At 40.9% G+C, this 21,957-nt stretch overlaps 1 protein-coding gene across 24 annotated transcripts in view; it reads right to left on the bottom strand.

Annotated features, from left to right (window-relative positions):
- Window positions 1-21,957, bottom strand: part of dlg2 (discs, large homolog 2 (Drosophila)) — a 153,467-nt gene that overhangs the window by 65,725 nt on the left and 65,785 nt on the right. For 23 of the 24 annotated variants that reach the window (XM_044042683.1, XM_044042687.1, XM_044042690.1 and 20 more), the window contains one exon: window positions 21,406-21,465. In XM_044042683.1, the coding sequence (XP_043898618.1) occupies window positions 21,406-21,465 (60 nt within the window). Of the gene's footprint in view, window positions 1-1,424; window positions 1,745-21,405; window positions 21,466-21,957 lie in introns of those variants that run through there. The other variant, XM_044042708.1, reaches the window with a different exon arrangement.

Here is a 21,957-nt window from a genome sequence, read left to right as displayed (position 1 = left end):
GTGTACCCCCGCCTTTGGCACCACCGCCACCAGGGACCCTCATGTGGAGAATAAAACGGTAGAAGACAGATGTAGTTTTTTCTTTAGCTCCTTTGAGAATTATGTTTTTTACCTAGTGTGAATGATTTTGTTGTTTTGTTTAGGTGGAGTAACTCTCATTCTAATGAGGTATACAGCCTCTACGGAAGTGGACATGATGGACGTGCAGTACAGCTCTGTTAAAACCTGGACCAGTACATGATGAACAACACAGCCACGAGGCTAATGTTACACCCATTCAATTTCATCTTTACTTTTGACAAGTGAATTCATTCAAGCTTAAAACTCAATTTTAACTTCGGTGACAAAACTTGGCAAAAAAGAAACCACAAGAGATGGTCTTGATCAGACAGTGCTGAAATTGTGTGTCACAAGAAAGTGAGGCCAAAGTCTAAATCCTATTAGCAGACCCTAGAGACAACACAGCTCAATACATCACACAGTAAGTGTGTGGAGAGATTAGTGTTGGCTCGTGGTAATTAAGTGTTGCAGAAAACAAACAACATACTGACATGTTAGACCCTGACAAGGAGCCGGCAAGGTGTCGAGTTTGACCCTAGAGTGCAGGCGCCGGTTTGGAGCACGAATGTTCCCAGAAAATGGAAGTTTTTGGAGGAAAGCTTTCGTGCATGACTGGTATTTTAGCTGAAAGAGAATTAACAGAAGTGTCAGAATATGGGAAAGTTCTATCCAATGAGATGAGGACATGTGCTCACTCAGTTTTATTAGATCTCAATACTGTAGGCCAGTGACAGATCTGCAACCATGTCAGTATTTATAGTCCCATGACATGAATGCGGTGACAAAAGGAACAACTATCATCTCTCTGTATAGTTAACTTGCAGTCAGGTGACGACTTCAGCAGGTGAATATAGCACTTGTGAGAGCAGTGTCTGTGGTGACAAAGCTTGGCGATGCCAAAGGCAGACGCTCCCTTAGACGTTGGTGAAGAAAAATGTTGCTTGGGGCCAGAACAGCTGAGATAGGTGAATCTGCTATTACTGAACAAGTTGCAAGTAGAAAGAGCTTCTGAGTTCCACAAGACAAAAAAGAAAACTGTCCTTCAATATTTATTCTCTCTATTACGTGAGGCAGAAAAGCACGTCACTGAGCAAAGTCAAGTAATTTACCCCCAGAGTGAAATCGTTGACACACGTCAGCAACACTGTTTATCAACAGGTGAAGTGAAGTATCACCGGCTGCCGCAGCACCACGTAAATCACACGAACCAAAAACCTCTCATGCATTACAGTACCTCAGAGGAACAGCAAACATACAAAGAAGAGCTCAGCAGTGTAATTTAACACAGACCTGACACAATGCTGCGTCTTCTCCCATTCATAATCTTCCATAAATCATTAAAGCATGCACAGCAGTAAACCTACCTTGTCTTTCAGCATTTTAGCTTTCCGGCTGTTCTGTACAAGTCGTCTCCCAAGCTTCTTGGCATACCAAATAGAGGCAAACATAGCGACAGGTGCAATTATAATGTTCTCTGGTCTGCGGGGACAGCCCAAATGGCTCTAACTGCTGCCCATCTGGACTGAGAGGTCCTTATCAGCGGAGTATAGCGCACAGGCGAGAGGAAAACACAGAGGGAGGGAGTGAGGGAGGGAGGAAGAAAAGACAGGACGATGGTGAGGAAGGGAGAGAGCGTCTGCACAGCAAAGTCAGGTCTCTGTTAACCATAAAAGCAAGAGCAGGGAGGGAGAAAGAGAGAGACAGAGGGAGAGAAAGGTTAAGGAAGAGAAAGGGAGGAGGGACTAATGTTTTCCACGTGGAAACAGCATCTTGAGCACCAATGGAAACTTGCTACGAGATCGCAGCTGGCACCTCCCAGTTTACAGAGGTGCAGGGAGGGGTGGGAGAAGGAGTGGGCGCATGATGCTCTGCTGTCACGATACCTACGACAGCAGCACTCATCCTCCTGAAGTAAATCACAGCACAGAGCAAAAACTACTGAAACATCACAAATGGTGTCTCCACACAACAGAACCCGTCTTATTATGTCAAGACAAGCAATTCTACAGTGCCTGACTGTCTCTGTCGCGTATTGTCTGATTTTCTGGATTCACAGTAGACAATGCATGAACAATCTGGACATTATCTGAGCGAGAGCAGCTGGTGTGCGCGCTTTAATTTAGCCAAATGTGGAAGGCAAACGTTTGCTCACGAGCGACGTACAGAGTAAGGATGGACGGATATTACTTATTCTCGTCCAATAACGATGCCGATGTCAAAAGCCCGAGTATCTACCAACATCATTATCAGTTAGTCAGTTTACACCTTTTAAACTACAAAGCTGTTAATAACACATTAGTGTCACAGTGTAACACATATTCTTCTCCCATAAAGAAGAAAAAATTAGCAGCCGACAACATGACTCAGCTAAAATTCTGATATCCAATCCAAGTATTCTGACCAGTATCGGGCTGACATGATACCAATACCGAGTTTCATATCGGCTCATCCCTTGTACAAAGCCGTTTAATGTCTACCTACAGCTTCTTATATTAAAATATGCTGTAATGTGTAATATGAGTTTAGATTAGAAATCACAGCTTATCTCTTCCTCCTTCTCATTTGTCACTGCGGGTCCACAGGAAGTGTGTTAGCCATGTTTTAGTGTCTTCAGTCCATCTGTACCATTATTTTGCTGCAGCTGTCTGTGCAGGCTGCATCTCACAGTTTATTCTCACTGAACAATCATAACCCAAACTTGCTACTCCAAAAATGTCCTGCTCTTGTCTCGACCCAAATAAGTGCTGTGCTTCATGGTCTGTCTGACTCAAATGCTGTATTGAAGAAGACCCCAAACTAGTGATTGAGACCATAAACTGGAGTTTACTGGCGTTATAAATTCAGTGAGGAGTAAGCTCATTGTCCCAAAGACTTCTGGATTCAGTGTTACAGAGGACATGTGGCCACTGCCTGAACTCTAAGTCATGTATTACTAAAACACACCTGACCTACCAGAACATTAGCAAATGAAGACTGGTCTGCTGTGCTAATCCCAGCACAGTTCGTCAGTCCATCGCAGGGCCACATATAGACAAACAACCATTCACTCTCACTCTCACACCTACGGTCAATTCGGGTTGCCCAAATTGCCCTAATCCCCATACTGCATGCTTTTGGACTGTGTGAGGAAGCTGGAGAAACTTCTGCAGAAACGCCCTTGTTCCAACCGGGGCTCGAACCGAGGCTGTGTGGGGTGTTGCGTAACGAGACTGTCCTCCAACAAAACACGGTTGCATGCAAAAATTAAAATAGGAGCCCCTTGCAGTAGTATAAATAACAGCAATCTCGCACCTTAGGGTGACATAGGTTTCATAGGTTCTTTTACACTTGATACAATGCGGCACCCTAATTTATCTTTTTATGTCATTGTCTGTAACTTGCTGCCGAGCCCTGTCTTTTTTTTGTAGACTTAAACGATACCTCACTAACACTTGTTGTGCGTAACACGGTCCCTTCAGCTCGGTGCGACATCAGTCGACTGACGGTATGAAGACGGTGACATTTTAAAGTTGTAATTGCAATTCCATGATATTTTTGCTGAAGGTTATCATACTGTAAGAATCTCAACTTTGGACATTTTCCCCAGAGCACCTCCACGTCTACTTTGTATTACAGCTTACAGCGGGACAGTATTATATTATTAATACTGTATGAGAAGAGTAACATCCTGGCAACTTCGTTTTTCCTCCTTGTCCCGTTGCTGCACAGCAGACAACTGCTGCGCACTCACCATGTTTATGTGCTGTCATTCACTGCAGCAGTCAGAGGTGATCGGCGTGAGCAGACGGTGCACAGGCACACACACGCACACACACACACAAGCCTGCTGGATGCGTGTCACAGACGTGGACACGGACACCGTCTCTACCATTGTCTTGACAACAGCATCAAAATTCTCCACCAGCCTCAGAAACTTGTTTAAAAAAAAAACCCCACCATGGCCTCAATGTGTAATTACACTGCATAATGGCTTGGTCTCTGAAGGTTTGCTGCAACCCCACACCACGATAAATCAAGCTTAAGGTTTTGGGTGCAGGTGATGTGATTAAAGACAGAAATAGATGCATTTGCTGTTGTGCAGTGCAAAAGGTGCGGGCAGAGGAAGGATCAGTATACTGTAAACCGCAAAGATCACAAGTAAAGATGTGTTTCATTAATGTGCCAGGGGCCGACATCTCAACACCTCATAATGAGTCTTATTAGCACTGCTGTCACATGCAGTTCCCTCATCTTTCTCTGGACCAATACGTTCTGTATTTTACCTTTGGGCTTTAAATCTAACCCTCTCTCTCATCAGCCAGCTGACTTGCTTTGCATTGAAATGATCCTGCAACAGAAGCACGAGAGAGGGGGAAAAATAGACCGTTCCTCCCATTCGGGGTGTGTGTTGACAGCGTATTCCGGACTAACGTCCTGTAATAGCACGGCTGCCCTTCTGTCACTAAAGAGTGGGAGCGTTGCGAGCTAATTGCCAGGAAAGATGACACCACACAGCTGAACAATGATTAAGTACAGGGTGGGGAGGATGACGTGGCTGCGTTGTTTTTCTCTTTGCCCGACTCCTCCTGTTCTGATTTGTCCCATAACGGAGTGTTCAATTATGGTAAAACGGGGGACTGACAGCATCTTACAGATAAATATTTTTTGGTTTCTCCTTGGTCTTCATCTCGAACATCTGCTGTGACATTTTGGTCTGCATGTTAAAGAGTTTGGTTGGTGTGAGCAACCCAGATCTACCATTTAGCCTCCAATCAAAAGCCCATATGAGCATCTTACAGGAACTCATATTCATATTTCACCTCTAGTGAGCATAGCGATAATGGGCAAAGATGGAAGTCATGTGTCGTAGGAAAGGGGTCTTCAACCTACAGCTCGAGAGCCACACGTGGCTCTTCAGCCCCTCTGCAGTGGCTCCCTTGGCAAAAAAATAAATGAAATGATTCGATTGAAATGTTTTCTTTCAAAGTGAACACCTCTTATTTAGAGATCGAGGCGAGAAATAAGTGTTTTGATATTTCGTCGAACGCAAAAAATGCCTCTGGGCATCAAAAGCGAGATTTAAAAGCCTTCCCAAACCTTACAAACTGGCATTTGTAATAATGATAAGACTTAAATTGAGTCATGTGTACATGAAGGAAGTCCTGTCCATCTTTGCATCCATTTAATTGTATCAAATTTCCACAGATAACAGAAGGACTCAAATAGATCTACAAAATTCTGTGGTTTTTTGCAGGGTAGGCCTACGTGTGCCAGTGTTTTTCCCCCTTTGTTAACCCCTTTTTTGTAGTACTTTTCATTTTCTAAATGCTATCTATCTATCTATCTATCTATTGGATGGGATGGAACTGCTTATCATTCATGACTGTTTCGCAACCTCAAGTACTGAAAATCCTGTCATTTAAGAGAAAGAAAATCTATCTGAACCCCGACATTCCATTAGCTTATAACCCGAGCAACGTATAGGTCCGGTCAGCTGCTGTCAGTACATGTTATTGTAGTGCTCAAACCGATGACCAAGGTTCAGACCTCCTGATCAGGACGCCACACTGCACCACATCACAGGGTTAGAAAGAAAAGTAACGTTTCCTTGAAACTCACTTCATCCTCTTCCAGACGATTCACACAAAACCACTTGGAGGCAATTAAAAAGATTGATTTCTGCCTTGATAAATGGTAATTTTAAACATTAGTGTGTCTATATATCTATATATATAGATATATATATACACAATGGTGCCTTTTCAATCAGTGCTAATCATTGAAATGTAAAATAGATCTGATAACTTTAGAACGGTTGATACATATGACATTTACCCAACAAAGCCAAATCTCTGAGCTGTTTTGATTTTTCTCTGCTTCATTGATTAATAACGACCTGTATCACATTTATCCGTTTTGGGGGACTGATTTTGAACGTCGCCACTTTGATTTTTATTGGCGTTTTGCAGACGATGCTCAGTTACGGATGACGGCAAAGTCCAACAACCGGACTTTTGTCTCAAGTGAAACATAAAGAATATCAAGAATTGTCCAATTGTCCGGGTTGTGCCGCTCCAATTTCACCCACAACCCAAAAGGGACAAATTGGGATAAATAATGGATGAATGCATTTGGCTCCACAGATGTGTACTTTCACTGTGGAACAACTCATTTAAGCACAAGTCTATGTGGCGGTAAAGACAGCACATATTAGGTAAGGAACAGGAGTGACAGAATATTAGAGGGAAGGTGTGTATTGTTTCGTGTCTGCTGCTGAAAGCTCGGGGTGTCAAGGTTGAACGGTCCAGGGCGGCAGGATCCTCATTTGCTGGTGAGAGTTGTGATAGGCTGTCAAGCAGAGCCATCTGGAGTGCAGGGTCCTTGTGTCCCCAGGGTCTCACTTAAGTTGTGGTAAGTGCGTGCAAATGGGTTTGTGTGTGTGGGAGAGAGAAGGGTGTGTGTGTGTGTGTGTGTGTGTTTGGGAAGACGAGCGTCATCGGGACGAGGCAAATTTCACGGCGCCCACCCTTGGCCTTGTTTGAGAGGTCGGCCACCTGTATTTGCATTCTCTCACATCAGAGGTTAAAGATGTTCCCAGTGACTGTATATGAGAGAATATAATAGTGACAGTTTATTTATTCTCTCATTCATTTATTATCTACTGCTTTATCCTCCACATGAGAGTCGAGAGGATGCTGGAGCCAATCCCTGCTGAGAGGGGAGGACATGCAATCACTATATGCTGTAAGGCCACCCTGCTAGCCAAAAATCCGCCGTGTGTCGCCAGACTGTTCATATTAACGAGATGTGATGTTTTCTACTTTTTCTAAAGGGCACATTAAACGCACACCCCGTCTTTGCCTTGTACAGTCTACGACGTTCACATCTACATGTCTTACTTTGGCACTGGTGATGCTGCTACAGTTTCATTGCGGTTAACACTTAAATGAGGAAATAAACAGCGTTTTAGGTCATTACTACAGCGGCACTTCCACTCGCGGCATGGTAAATGTTAGAGCGGAAATATTTTGAAGTGATACATGACTCAGAAGTCTTTAAACAAGGTACGAGGCAGTGATTTCATATTCCTTCAAGTGACTGAATCATACTTTTTCACTATTCCAGCAGTGTTGGTTCCTAATTTCCCCTGATGCTATAAAAACAGATGAAAACATCTCTTTTTGACTAAAGGTGAAAAGTCCAAATAGGGTTGTAAAGGCTCCGTTATTGATACTGATAAGAGTAAGACATAGAAACGGAGCATAGCTCTTAAAAATCAAGGTGCAATATCACTAACTGTTGTGCAAAGCCTCCCTTGGGAGTGGGAGTGAAAGAAAATAACAAAATTAGACTGAATGAAAGACACCTTGATGGTGAAAGATAGCTAATGCATAACTGTTGCTGCTCTCTCTCTCTGTAGTCTATTGTGTGGAACCACATACTCTAAAATCGATGTTTTTTTCAGGTTACCGCAGTGCAGGGTAACGCCATAAATCCACGCGGCCAACTTTAAAACATCACCTCAAAACACACGACTGTAAAACTCTGAAGGCCACACAAACAAACGAGCTGCTCGGACAACCTTCATCAAAACCTTTATGAAAGACCAAGTGGAGCGCCGCTTCCTCTTCTGCGCACGTCTTTGTTTGACTCGACATCTCCCCCCCCCTACACAACATCACACGTCTCTCTTATCCACACACATTAGCCCTGCTTAGTATACGGACGACCACAGCTCAGAGTACTTTTCTGTATTTTCAATTAACCACCATGCCTTTCCTATTCTTGCTCCAAACATAACTAATGTGTTTATTTCCAAACGGTGATGAGGCTGCAACTGGTGAAATAAGCAACTGATCTCGATTAAAAGACTCATTGTTTGGTCCATAAAGCGTCAGATAATTGTGAAAAATGTCAATCAATTTTTGCCAAAACTCCAAGTGATGAGATTCTGAAACAAAAAAAGGTATTAAAGAGTTTTTACTGTCAAAGAGGAGCTGAAGTTTTATTCACTCAAACCAAATATTATACAATTAAACATGTGATTAATGGCTATTATTTAGTTTTAGTAGCCAATTATTAACTGATTGATCGATCTGACAGACGGTTTTCTCTTACAAATCGGGAAAAAAACTTATCATCTTAGCACAGTTCTAATGTGGTTTTAATGCATTCTGAATGCTGCAGAATCATACAGCAGGGAGGCTTATAATGTCAACAGCCAGTGTTTGGTTACGGGGAAAGACTTGTAATATATTTATATACTCTGTCATTAATCTAATCATGTCAATGTGTACTTATGAAGACTACACACACACTCACACACAAGCTTGCAAAGCTATTCTTCTTAGGACACTGCATTAACTTCCATTCATTTGTACCAATTAAACAAAGCAAAAATCCCTAATCTTAATTCACATCTTAGCACCAAACTTAACTAGTTCCTCAGAAATGAGGGTCTGCCTCACTAGGACCAGGTTTTGGAATGGCAGAAGGGGGTAACAAATACAAGTACACACACAGACACACACACAGACACACATACACACAGTTAAGCTTAGAGAGCTGCACGCTGACCCAGATTGACGTATCGAGCCGCTCCATTGACCTGAACTTGCTGAACGATTGTGCCGTAGGTCTGCACGCATTAAAACACAAGAGACACACAATCAAGGACAGACACACAGGTAAAAAAATGACATTTATATTGTTACGGGGTTGCACAGTGCAAAATAATTAAACACACTGTAAATGGTTTGAGTCAATGCCAGGAGAGCCAACATGAGAACATGAGTGTGTGATCATCACGTTTTAGATCGGTGTTGTGAGAAGTCCACGTGTGAGGTGGGTGTTTGATGATGTATAGCGGAAAGGGGGGGCAGTGTGGTGCTGATGATCACATGCTTACTAAGTAGGTGTCACCTCTTTAACACCAGTAGCTTCAATCTAAAGCAAAAGAGTACAAAGAACCTAAGGTGATTCCAAATCAATTGTCTTGACGCTTTAACTCGTGCTAATGCAACAGCAAACATTGAATTAGGTCTCAGTTTAGTTTGTTTGATTTAGTGGCTGAAAATGTGTTTTAACACTTTGTATTGTATGACAGAATAAATATCAAGTGCAGATCCATATTTCAATAACTGAATAACGATCTCTCACCAAAGCTGTTTTTTCTCCACACTCAGACGAATGTGCATCGGTGTGTTTTAATGCTTTAAGCATCTATGAGAACCTTTAGCTGGATTTTTGTTTTAATGCAAAAGCCTTTTTTTGCCATGAAGTCCTCATAATATAAGTGGTCTTTTTTGTTGTCCTGTATAGTATGAACATGAACTGTATACAATATAAACCTAAGCTTCCTCTGGGTTTTTAGCTAATGATAACAATAATAAGAATAATTATGATCTAAATCTGCTGCAGCTTTTGTTTTTTTATTTAGCTGCGGGCTGAAGCTGAGTCAGACTCTCTGAGTAAGTAAATAAGCCAAAAGTAAAGAAAGATAAAATATTTGCTTTCTAGTATTGGATTTTTTTTTGCTTCTCCTTCTTTTTTAACTGAACAAGCTGAGATTAATCAATGTGTATTTATATTTTTTGTATAGCTTTCTAATGATTGTGATTTCTGTCGTGCTACTGAGTTTGTCTTTCAGATCTTTTCAAATTAAAGCAATAACACGCCGATGCTTTTGATTCTCGTGTATTAAAATCAGTGCAATTAAAGAGACAAGTCCTATCCTTATCACACAATAACGGGACAATCTGCCAGAAAAAGTCGTAGAACTTTTACTGCTGATGTGTTAAATCAGGCTTAAGGATAAAATCTTACTGCAGTTAAAGGTGTGAGAACAACGACTGCTGCTTTCTGGCCAAACTGAGACGATATGGTCAGTGTGAAGTGAGGTTAAACTGCTGGCCCAGTCAGCCTTTAATTCAGACAGCACAGCCCACACGGCCATGTGGGGGAAACATTTGGCCACAGATACTACACAATTAATCACGACGATGACTTGGGCGGCCTGCAAATAAAAGTGGCGTAATCAATTAAATTTTTTAAAAAAGAAAGAAAAAAAAAAAGAAACTGATGAAGCAATATTGAATATAACAGTGTGGTTTACAGGCCAAAATCCTGATCCTGCACTTACTGACTATATCTCTTAACACCTGTGTCCTTACGAGCACACGTACTTGTTCTTGACTCTCTCCACTCGCTCCATCGTCTAAAAAATTTTACATATTTGTCTTGTTTACTTGAACTAGGATTACTATTAGTTAAAGCTGCTGTCAGTGAAATCCTTTAGTAGCAGTCTACAAAGAGTGCGATCCACTCTGCTCATGAATTTAAGCTGTTTTTGTCCTGAAATGAATGGCCCCTTCTCATCGAATGCGTTCATTAAGTGATGTAGGGACGGGGGGAGCAGGGGGTGGGGGGTGGTGCTGACAGCAGCTACAGACAGGAAGTGGGGGGGAAAAAAGACAGCAGCTGTAACAAAGTATTCCCCGAGGTATTTATATACACATCCAACATTATTCTTATGAGAATATGGCACAGGTTATCCAACACAAGTTACTGCAAAACAACTCAGAGTCATGGTATTTTAGCTAAATATATTCCTCAAATGTACATAGGGACATAGAGTGTTGTGCAGATATTATATGTTGTTTTTAAACCATCTATTACCATTTTTATTAAAAGGTTAGATGGGACCTTCTTTTGGGGACAATGGAAATGAATTAAAGCCACATCTGCTCCAAAAAGAGAAAGAAAAAAAGACTCTTCTTTAAAAGCCTGAATTAATAAAAGAAGGGTCATCGCAAATCCAACATGCCCCGCATTAGACGCAGCCTTCAGCTAAAACCAGACTCCATCTCATGCTCTGAGAAGGTACAACAGCACTCTGTTTGGGACTAATGACTGTTCTGTTCAATGGCTTTCCATTTTCCTTTCCTCTGTCTGAGAGCTGACCTCTTTTATCCGCTCTTCTGTTTTGTCGGAAATTCTCCTCCGACAATATAAAAGAAATGCTCGCTAATCTTATTTTTATTTATTTTTTTATTCTCCGCGTGTTGTCGCCGCCTCTGATTCGTGTTCATTTTCGTTCGCAGATGACTTTCCTATCAGCGAGGACGAAGAGAGAAAGAAAAAATATATATATGTTAAGGGAAAATAGATAAAGTGGACAAAATTGACCTCTTGCAGAAAAACCACTAACAGCAAATCACTTTGGGGGGAATCTCATGGTGTGTGTGAAAGTGGGCAGAAAGCACTGTACCTTTCGCGCAGATGGCGATATATGTGACTCTGTGGGGTTATTTGTGGGGCGTCATTATGTTCAATCTCGCGTTGATGGGAACTTGTGAACAGCATCAGCAGGAAAGGCCACTCACACTTTGCATTTTGACATTTTTTGGCTCATTGTGTTTCCCCTCCTCTCTTTTCCCTTTGCTCACGTGTTGACTTGCTGATTTTGAAACAACCCTTTTTCTGACAAATGAGGAAGTCATTCTCGACACTGTCCATGGTTGATAGGTGGCACATATGCAGTTACACGGGCCGTCTATGAACCACTTTATTCTGACCTCAAAAAACCTGACAAGAACATTTTACTGCATCCGTCTTTGTTGACGGACGCTACAAACATGCACTTTAATCTCCTTTGCGCAGAGCTTTAATCAGACACTCGACACCAGTTCCATTCCATGTTAGTATTCCTGTTCCTCCTACGATTAAAGAAGGGCGGCGCTAATTTTAGTTTCTGTTAGTTTTCATTAACTATACTAACCTTGCACTTAACCCCACGCTGCTCCTGACGGCAGTGTGTGAAGAGCATTTTGGCTGCTTTTTTCCATTACTATGTTAAAACGCACAGTATATGCAGAGGCTATAAGAAATAAAGAGTGTCTTATATGCTTTTTTTTCAGCACAACCTATAGGCAATCTGATGAAAAAAAAAAAAAATTCTATTTAAACACACATGAGCAAACAGTACTGAAAATGTTTAAAATCGGATTGAATTTGTGACATTTGGAAATACGTCACAGTTCAAAGTTTACTGGCTCGTTTTTTATGAGCAAAAAAAAACGGTCTAATTTTGTGACTTCTGCTGACTATCGCTACTAAAAATGCGATATAAAATTAATCACAACTTGACTCAACAACGCATAAGAAGACAAAAAAAACAACACATTTTTTAAAGCCTGAATGTGACCTATGAACACACACACACGCCCAGGATGTCCATATAAGGAGTTGTGTATTATTCCCACGGCAATTTACCAAGCGCGCACACTGCACCGTTCTGTGCGGCGTGAGCACTAAGGGCTAAGTCTGGTCTGTCCTGGGCCACGAAGGACGTCTGATCACTGTAATCGACTAACACCCAACATGCTCTTTCATATCATCAGTATGTGAGAATTTAAAACATAGAGCAAGATGTTAACAGTCCAGCGAGGCTCTCAACAACAAACTATTAGCAATGGTCTGTTTCTTTAGATTCCACTAAATGTGCTGTGTAAAAGCAGGTTTGTATGAAGTCAGTAAAATAGAAAGTGCATGTGTTAGCAGTAATTATCAGTTAACATTTCCAGATCACACGTGACCAGTACCTGATCATGTGTGAGAGCGGTAACAGGGACACCTGGACTGCATACATTTTTAAGAACCTCTTTGAAGATCTGAAATCTAGACATTTCTTCTAACACAATTAGGGAAAGAAAAGAAAAAAAAGAGTGCTGTTTGATCAGCTGTGTAAAGAATACGCATGCTTTTCTATGATAAATGGACTCTTCTGTGCAACCTCCAGTTGGATAATTTCCTTGTAGTGAACCTACTTCACAGAAAAGGCCATGTAATCCAATATTTGGCTCTGTCAAATTCCTCTATGACTGTGATGAGTGGGATTTGTATTGTCTTAATGGAAAGTGCACTGCGCCTTAATATAACAGCACTTTAAATGAAGCAGGTGCACTTTCAGGGCCAGCAGCTAATTCTATGATGAAGCTTAATGAGGAATATGATGTAGGTCTGCAAACCTAAGCTCCTGAAAGCTAGGAGTGATGAACTGACAATAGGACAAAAGAGAATTTGTGTGCTGCATTTTAAGTAATAACACGCAGCCAGCTTCTGATTGGCTCCTATCAGTCACAATTAGCTGCGAATGAAAAGTGGCGTTAATGCTTTCTTTCAGTCTCAGTTCCACCTTGTTGTCGGTCTAATGAAAGACGTCCCGGTATTTTATTTTCATTTTCACTAACGTACGACGGAGAAAAAAAAAATTAACCTTTCAAGAATAAAGTAGTAATATTATGAGATTGAGTTTTTTATTATCATTATCTAATGTATTATTATTAAATAGCAACAGACCGGTGTAATCAGCGATAGCCTGCTGTCGACCACCACCAGCCATTTCCTCCTCCAGTCCAGAGATTTTCTCCTCGTCTGAGTGATTCTTTCTTTCAAACAGATTCAGTTTCTTGCACAATCTTTTGTATTTTTATTTCTTTATTTGTGAACCTCAAATCAAAATGTAACTTCTGTGAGTGTGTGTGTGTGTGTGTGTGTGTTTTCAGTTGTGGTAGAATGGATGCAGATGACTTGGATATAATTTCCTGATGTTTTAGCCAAAACGAAGAGCACAAGCAGAGCTGCAACTAACGATTATTTCCATAATCGATGAATCTGTTGATTATATTCACGATGAATCGAGTAATCGCTTGGTCCATAAAATGTCAGAAAAACGTTAAAAAATGTTGGTCGGTGTTTGTCAAACCCAGAAGTCATGAATGGGCAACCCAATGAGGAGGAGCAGAAGAGTAGTGATTAAAAAACATTTAAAAAAAATAGAAAGAAAAAATGGTTTTGAATGGGCTGAAAATAAAACACTAACAAGAGATCATAAAATAAAGAAATAACCCAAGTCACTGCACAAAAACATGCACTCTGGCCTTTCTTGTTGACTTTGTGCCAGGAGCTGTCACCGTCTCCCTGTGCGTCTGCACTCGTTTTCTCTTTTATTTTTTTTTAATTTCTTACTGCCTCTGCCTCCTGCCTGTCCAGTGCGTGTTCAGTCCGTTGTTGCCCTCACTCAGTTGTCACCTCACTTGTGTAAACATTTCCTACGAGTCTTCCTGCTGCACAGGATCCCGACTGCTTGCTCATTATTCACCCATCTGCCTGTGGGCACGTTAACGTTCGTCATGAAAGCACTGACCTGCCTGTGTGTGATTGGGCTGCTGTCTGTGCCAGGACAAGAACGGTGTTTCCGCGAACACAAAATGAATCAATACAAGGAACCCTGCAATATAAAACACAATCTACCGCCCTCACATAAAAACTGTCACCTGCAAATAACAGACTGAAATTGTACAGGTTCAGAGTGACGGAACTACTTTCTGCCATTATGACGTTTAGCTTTTACTTTCAAGGACAAAAGTCACTCGTCAGTTTAATTTGCTGTGGTCAGCGAGGAAGACTTCTCCTCGACATCGCTCGTCATTCTGGAAAACTGTCACTGCAACTCATCTTTATATGCTTAATCAAGAGTGATTTAGAGTTTACTGAACTGCATTAGTATCTCCATAGCGTTGTTTTTCATGTATCCATAACTTGGCGTCACCGAAACGTACTGAAAATGAACGGTGCTGCGCAGTGCTCGTGAATCTTCGTTCTTTACAGTTCCTGTGCTCTGGAGGCATAGCTTTGGAGGGAAGTCTGAAGAGAAGCGCTTGGACTTCTGAATTCAAAATGTAGCCTGCTCCAACTGTTTTTCCAGGATCTCCAACCCTACCTTTAAAATGGTTGTAAAACACGCTCAAACCACTTTTCCCCGCATTTTGTTAAGATAATGATTTTGTCATCACAGACTGGCTTCACATTTTTTGTAAACATGAATCACAAATCTAGACGGCTGTAAATTATATGGAGACAAATAGCTGTATTTTGCTTTATTTACCTTTTCCTCTCGCTATGACGTGTCCTGTGTCCTGTGTTTGTCTTTGTCATGTTTAATCATTTGTACACACTACATTGCCAAATAAAAATATTCACAGGAACACAGGACTCATCAAACCCCTCGAATTGCCTCTGCTATAAAAACAAACCGTTTCTGTACACAAGGCAGAGAGACATCCTACAATAAAGTTGGTGTGAGCCTTGAATGAAAAGCCCTCAGCTATTTACCAACTATAAACAAAATGTCTTCAGGATGGAAGTGTATTTGTGCGACGTCGGACTGAAAACGATTCTCCGATCCTGATTGCTGCACAGTTAGTGGCGTTATTGTTATCAATGTCGGCCACTTACACGCGGTGGCTTGAAAAGCCAATCTGAGAGACAATCAGGGCCTCCCATTGTGTGGATAAGACGAGAGAGGAGGAATTATGACAACAGGGAGTGTATCAGAAAAAGCAATCTCACTCCAAGGAGAGTGAACTGTTGCTCTGACTTCTGTGACCCACAGTCGGCCATAAAACTTCATAAAAGTGCTGTTTATCGGTCACAGAGTCAAATAATTACCGTTGAGAATTTTTACGATACAAAATGTACAAATTAACAGTAACCTTGCATACGGTGCAGTTCTGTCTTCCACCAGCAGAGAGCGCACATCAACCAAAGCACTAAGGTAATTAACAGGAAAATAAATCGATTTGCATGGAAACAAAATTAATATATATAATTATATATAGTGTTAAGGCAAAGGCTTCATGTAAGGAGCCTCCCTGTTCACATAGCCACTCAATTAGATAACTAACATGAAAGTCAACATAAAAATGTGTCTTTGTCTTGTAAAAATAACAACTAAAAACAACAATAACCTAAAAATGTGCACTAAAACGAAAGATTAGGCATTATTTTATAAGAACTACTAAAAATGTAACATGACATTATTTATGATACCCCGAAACAGCAGTAAATCGCTTTGACAGGACATGGCTGCACTTTGCACATCTGCAAAACAAGTTGGGGTTTTCCCGTATGGATTAGGTAGCGGCACGGCTTCTTGGCTGCACCTTTGCCTCGAAATTGCACCATGCAACAGTGCAGCTACAGCCCGAAGGCTGCTGCTGCTGCTGCTGCTTGTGGATGACTATTTTTTCCAAATAAGATACGATAAGGCTTTATTAGTCCCACAAAGGGGTAATATGCAAAGGCACTAATTGTTTTATTCAGCTCACATAACTCATGCGCCGTTAATGTACAGTCTTTCAACTGACGGTGTAGAAAATGTGCAAACCTGCTCGCCTCTGCCTGACTGACAGAGAAGAAATTGCTGCCAGAGAAATGCATGTGGTTTTACAAGCTGGTATTACCATGGAAAGAGGCTGGCAATCGATTAACAATGCAGCACTTTGAATCAATAATGTCTACGCTGAGTCACACTCTCCAGTCTGTGGTGCTTGATTTGGCCAGTGAAGGAGGGGGTTTGCACTTCCTCAGGTCACAGACAAACTATAACTCTTGCCTCCCTGCTGCCTTCACAATTACACCAGCTGTATTAAGGCGATTTTTCATTCAAAAGTCCCAAGGCTGAGAGGAAACAAAAAAAAAAAACCTGAGCACAGAGACCGTAGTCCTAGACACGACCAGGACTCCCCGTCCCGGCACACTCGTCTTACTCATTTTGCCATCCCCATTAATTCACATTAAGTATACTCGTAGTCACAGCATGGTGAGAGAACCAACCCACCAGGAAATTACAACAAGAGAAAGTCAATAGCTATCAAAGCAGATGAATGTGTGTGACAATGCTGAAAAACCCACAGAAGCTAAACTATGTGTTCATTAATTCATCCATTGTCTACAGCTTTATCCTCCACACGAGGGTCGCGGGTCACTGGAGCTTATCCCTGCTGACACGGGGCGAAAGGCAGGGTCCACCCTGGACAGGTTGCCAGGCCATCGCAGGGCAAACAGAGACAAACAACCACCCACTCTCACATTCACACCTACAGGCAATTTTGGACTTGGGGGGGGGGCGACATGCAAACTCCAGGCCCTTGTTCTGAAGCCTAGGTCTGTTTGCTGCAAGGCAACAGCCACTATGTTCAAAACTATGTGTCCATCCATCATCTACCGCAGGGGTCGGGAACCTTTTTGACTCAGAGAGCCATGAAAGCAAAATATTTGCAAATTTATTTCAGTGAGAGCCATATAATATATTTTAAGACTGAATTTAACTAAATGTGAGTATAATAAGCCTCTGAATTTATTCTTTTAAATAATGTTGTTATAATACTCACCATTAATGCGACTTATGGTTCTTGTGGACCCTTTTATTGGCAGAACAGCAAGACTTTCTTCATGCAGTGTGTCACCAGCAGCATATCTTGCAATCACACTAAACTGCGACAAATGACTTACGTCTGTTGACTCATCCAAAGCCAGGGAATAGAACGGTGCTGCATTTATGTCATTCACTTGCGTTTCCTCCACTTCCAAAATCGATGGATGGATTAAAACAAGTCATAATATTTTATGTTTTATCTGAAAAGCCGAAATCTGCGAGCCAGATGCAATCATCAAAAGAGCCACACCTGGCTCGCGAGCCATAGGTTCCCTACCCCTGATCTACCGCTTTATCCTCCACATGAGGGTCAGGGGAAGCACTGATGCCAATCCCAGCTGACATAGGGTGAAAGGTGGGGTACACCGTGGACAGATCGCCAGTCCATCACAGGGCCACATAGAGAAAACCATCCACTCTCACACTCACGGTCAATTCAGAGTGTCCGATTAACCTAATCCCCATTTTGCAGGTTTTTTGACTGTGGGAAAAAGTCATGCTGCAAAGGCAAGAGTGCTTACCACTCCCAAAACTATGTATTTTATATTTAAATTAATATTGATTTGTTTTTCCAACTACTCCGTGACATATTCAATCGATAAACTGTTGATAACAGTGCATCCTCTGTACGGTCAGCACGGCATAAAGTGATGAGTTACAAAGAAAGCAAATAAATTTCTTTAGGGATGGGCCGATACTTTAAGTCTTTTAAGTCTCTGTATTTGTCAGATACTGGTCAAAAACACTGGATCAGATATCAAATTGAGAAAAACTTAAAATGCAATATAATCTTTAAAAAAAAAACAACTTTCACATGAAAGTTTTCATTCAGCACAGGCTGCACCGAAAGTGAGTGAGGAATGCACGTTTGCCACGCTGCAGTAATCATTGCAAGCTAGGTTTTATATTAATGTCAGGAGCCATTTTGGACCAGCCATGAATTAACAATATCCCACAACAGACACAAGAAAGGGAAGGGTGAGGTGAGGGATATTCACTTGCTAAATTTTACACAAGCTCCCGCTAAAATTCACTTTCCACTGCTCTGCATTAGTCAAAACTGTGACCCCAGAACACACACAATGACACACACATTTACAAAAAATTAGGCTTGTGATTGCTCACATAACTGTGCTAATTATGCAACTAAGAAGCAAACAATTTTGACAATAATAACAATAAACCACATGCGTTTGAGTCAGTAAGTCCATGTACAAAAAAACAACCTCCCCCTTATTCACAGATGTTTCCAAATTGTCACAGATTAAGATTTTTACTTCTGTTTCAGCCCCAAGGAGTCACAATACGGTTATAGCTGCACTGTTGTCCACTGTGACTTCTGCTGCTGCTGCTTCTAACTGTGTTTGCACTTGTTTGATGTACGGCCTTCGCTGCCATAAAAAGTAATTACACAGCACGTCGAGTCCGAAAAATTTACATGCAGTGAAACAAAACAGACACTATCAGTTGATTTATCTGTGCGTTTTTAATCGTTGCAATTCTTAACGGCAGTTAAACGACTGATAATAATCATCGTTAACATCCCCCAACAAAAGGCGCTCAATTCTACATTACCGTATATTTGTAAATCTGATCACTTTTGGCCCCAAATGTCACCTTCATGATGTTTTTCAAAATCTTTCCTATGAAGTTAAACCAAACAATGAAGCTCACACTGTAACTGTCCTTGAGGAAATCTGGGATGTGATTCATGATGTATGTCCTGAGAAAAGGACAAATAAAAAAATATTGGACATATTGGAATACAACCAACTGTGACTACATCACAGGAAGAAGACACGAGCACTCGAAAGCTTCATTCTGCATTGAGTTCACCGCTAATGCAGTTATTTACTGCTGTGACTGCTGTGTTCATTTTCATCTCTTCCAGATGAAGTGTCACAAAGTGTACAAAATACCTTTTGTAAGTGTTTTTTTTTTTTCATTCATTCAAGGCGGATGGGGACTGCACTCCTGTTGCAGCTGTCGTTACCAAGCAACCTAAACCACGTGTGTCGAGATGACGACAAAGTTGACGCAGTTTACTCTGCCCTCTCTGACTCAACAGACTCAATTGAGGGAAAATACAAAATAAACGTCCAGCATGGCAAATTTTCACTTTCATTTACTTACTTGGTGAATTGGGGACAAAAAAAAAGTAAAATAATCAAGAGGAGCTTGTGGTCACTCCGTATTCATTATTGATTCTACAAGAGATTGTTAAAGTCTCAAACTAGCAATAAGATGTAGTCTTTCGTCCCTTTTTTTTTGTCAGTGCAAACAATTCAAATATTTTAACATACTGAGCGCTCAACACTGAAGGACACGTTTCAAAACAGAGTAAAGGAAAAAGTGCCAGACAACATTTTTTATATCTTCCCCCCGCCCCCCGTGTGTCGAGCTGCTGCCAACATTTGCTCAGCTTGTTACTCTGATAACTTAAGATCCAGATGTCCACCGACTAAAATCCTTCAAAAAATATACACAGTCAAATCCAACCAACATCTAATGATATATGGACAACAAACAGGCCATTTAGACTTTCTTGCATACAACAACAACAACACAACACTGACACATGCACAAATGACACTAACCAAATGAAGTGCACCATTATCTTGAAATTATATTTGAACATCACTGGGAATACTCGGGATTATAAAATCAAGAACTTAGATCTCAATGTTTATCATAAAAAAGACCCCTCGATCTCTTCTGTTTTATTGATCACTAGGGCTGGGTATCAAACTTCAATACTTCTCTGGTTTCGACTAGGTATGAATAGGGAGTCACCTATAATCTAAAAGTGTTGCCAATTGATATAACATTTCTGTAAATAAGGAGTTAATCTCATCAGTGTCAGTCAGCAGACAAGCATGCAACATGCTGTTTGACTAATATCAGACAGTGTTGGTGTCTGACTCGAGACTTGCAGTCCACAAGATAAATGTGACGGAAAGTTGCTCTGTGTTGGACTCCAAAAAGACAAGTGGGTCAGCGAGAACTAAAGCATTTTAATGTAATGTGTCGTCATTTTTTGTAAAAATGAATCAAATAAAATCGTTATCGCTCGGGAATCACAATCAAAGTCCGGCTATCAATACTATCGGAACATTTTATCAATACCCTGGCCAATTGATCACTTGTAAACATATTCTGAGCATACTGATAAAGAGATGTATCACAGATACTGATAGACCTTGTGATTACTCTACAAAAAAGCATAACTTACACAGTGTATATCCCACTTAAATAATACTATCATAAACTTAAAAGTAGTCAAATATTTAATTGCGATTAATCACATTAATGTCATAGTTAACTCACAATTAATCGCGCATTGTTATCTATTCTAAATGTCCCTTGACTTCTTTATGTCCCATTATTTTTCCTCATTTTAATGCTCTTATCAACATAGAAAAGTGGAAATGTTTTTTTTTTTATTGAGACAATATCTCTGTCACCCTGCATATTTTGAGTTATTCCTCTTATTGTGAGAGCCGCACAATAATAAGAGAGGAGAGTTAGAGAGGAAAACCTACAATGTCTGCTAGGCCAAAAGAATGTTAATAATCGCAATTAAAGGAAAATTGACGCTGTTAAATTGGCTTTGCGTTAACGCCGTTAATAACGTGCTTGACAATGGCTCATCATCACATATGTGTCTCAACAGCAACTCTTATTGCATGTGTAGTGTAGGTTAAGTCAGCATAATATGGTTATTAATCGAGACAAGTTAACACCAGATCACAGTGACACCACGACAAGCACATGGGGTTTGATGGCAAGCAAAAGGTTTCACGAACACACATTGGGGGGATAACTTTAACTCAGTATTACGAGTATCATGACAAACAAAGAGGCCAAAAATGCCTGCTGAAAAAAAAGAAAGCCTGCTTCTTCAGGGAATGGACACCAAACACCAAAAAGCAAAATCCATGCAACAGCAAGGCAGCATCATCTGGGCTTAAGAGACCCAGACATAACGAAGGAGGAGTAAAGAATACACAAAAAAAAAAGGTTAAGGGACTAGGGTTTCCCCTTCCCTGAGGTCAAATAAAAATGACATAACATAAAATAAAACTTGCCATGTAGTTTGCTGTGGTCACACTCGGGTATGCAAGATCAAAACGGGTAACCAGTGCAGGCTGCAGGTAAGAAACGAGAGACAACATCACTAGCCAGTATACTTGGGTAAAGAGAGAGAGAAAGAAGTGGGAGTGGGAGTGGGGAGGATTCGAAATGGGTTAAGACTGAATGAGGATGATGTGGAGTGGATCACTCAGGCTTCCTGCATTATTTCTGTTTATGAGGAAGAGCCTCTCACTCGGTGGATTTTTAGACATATTCCCGTCAAGGACTGACAGCACAAGAGCAAAAATAATAGAAGGTCACTGTTGCAATGTTGATAAATGAGTGTTAAAAATGTGCAAAGAAATAAAAATAATGTTAGATTCTAACGATTAATGACAATGGACAGAGCTGCTGGCGTTCCATTAGAGCAGCACACAATCATTAATGCATCAACACAAAGAGAAAGAGGCAGCAAAGAGAAATAAAGAACTCAAACAATCAGCAGAAACAAAGTCTCCAATCCAAAGCTTTCTAAGCAACATAATTTCAAACAAAATCAACCCAGA

The sequence above is a fragment of the Solea senegalensis genome, linkage group LG13 (assembly GCF_019176455.1).
Source record: "Solea senegalensis isolate Sse05_10M linkage group LG13, IFAPA_SoseM_1, whole genome shotgun sequence".
Taxonomy (NCBI): domain Eukaryota; kingdom Metazoa; phylum Chordata; class Actinopteri; order Pleuronectiformes; family Soleidae; genus Solea; species Solea senegalensis.
Note: the sequence above shows the minus strand (reverse complement) of the source record. Positions and strands in the feature narration are given on the sequence as shown.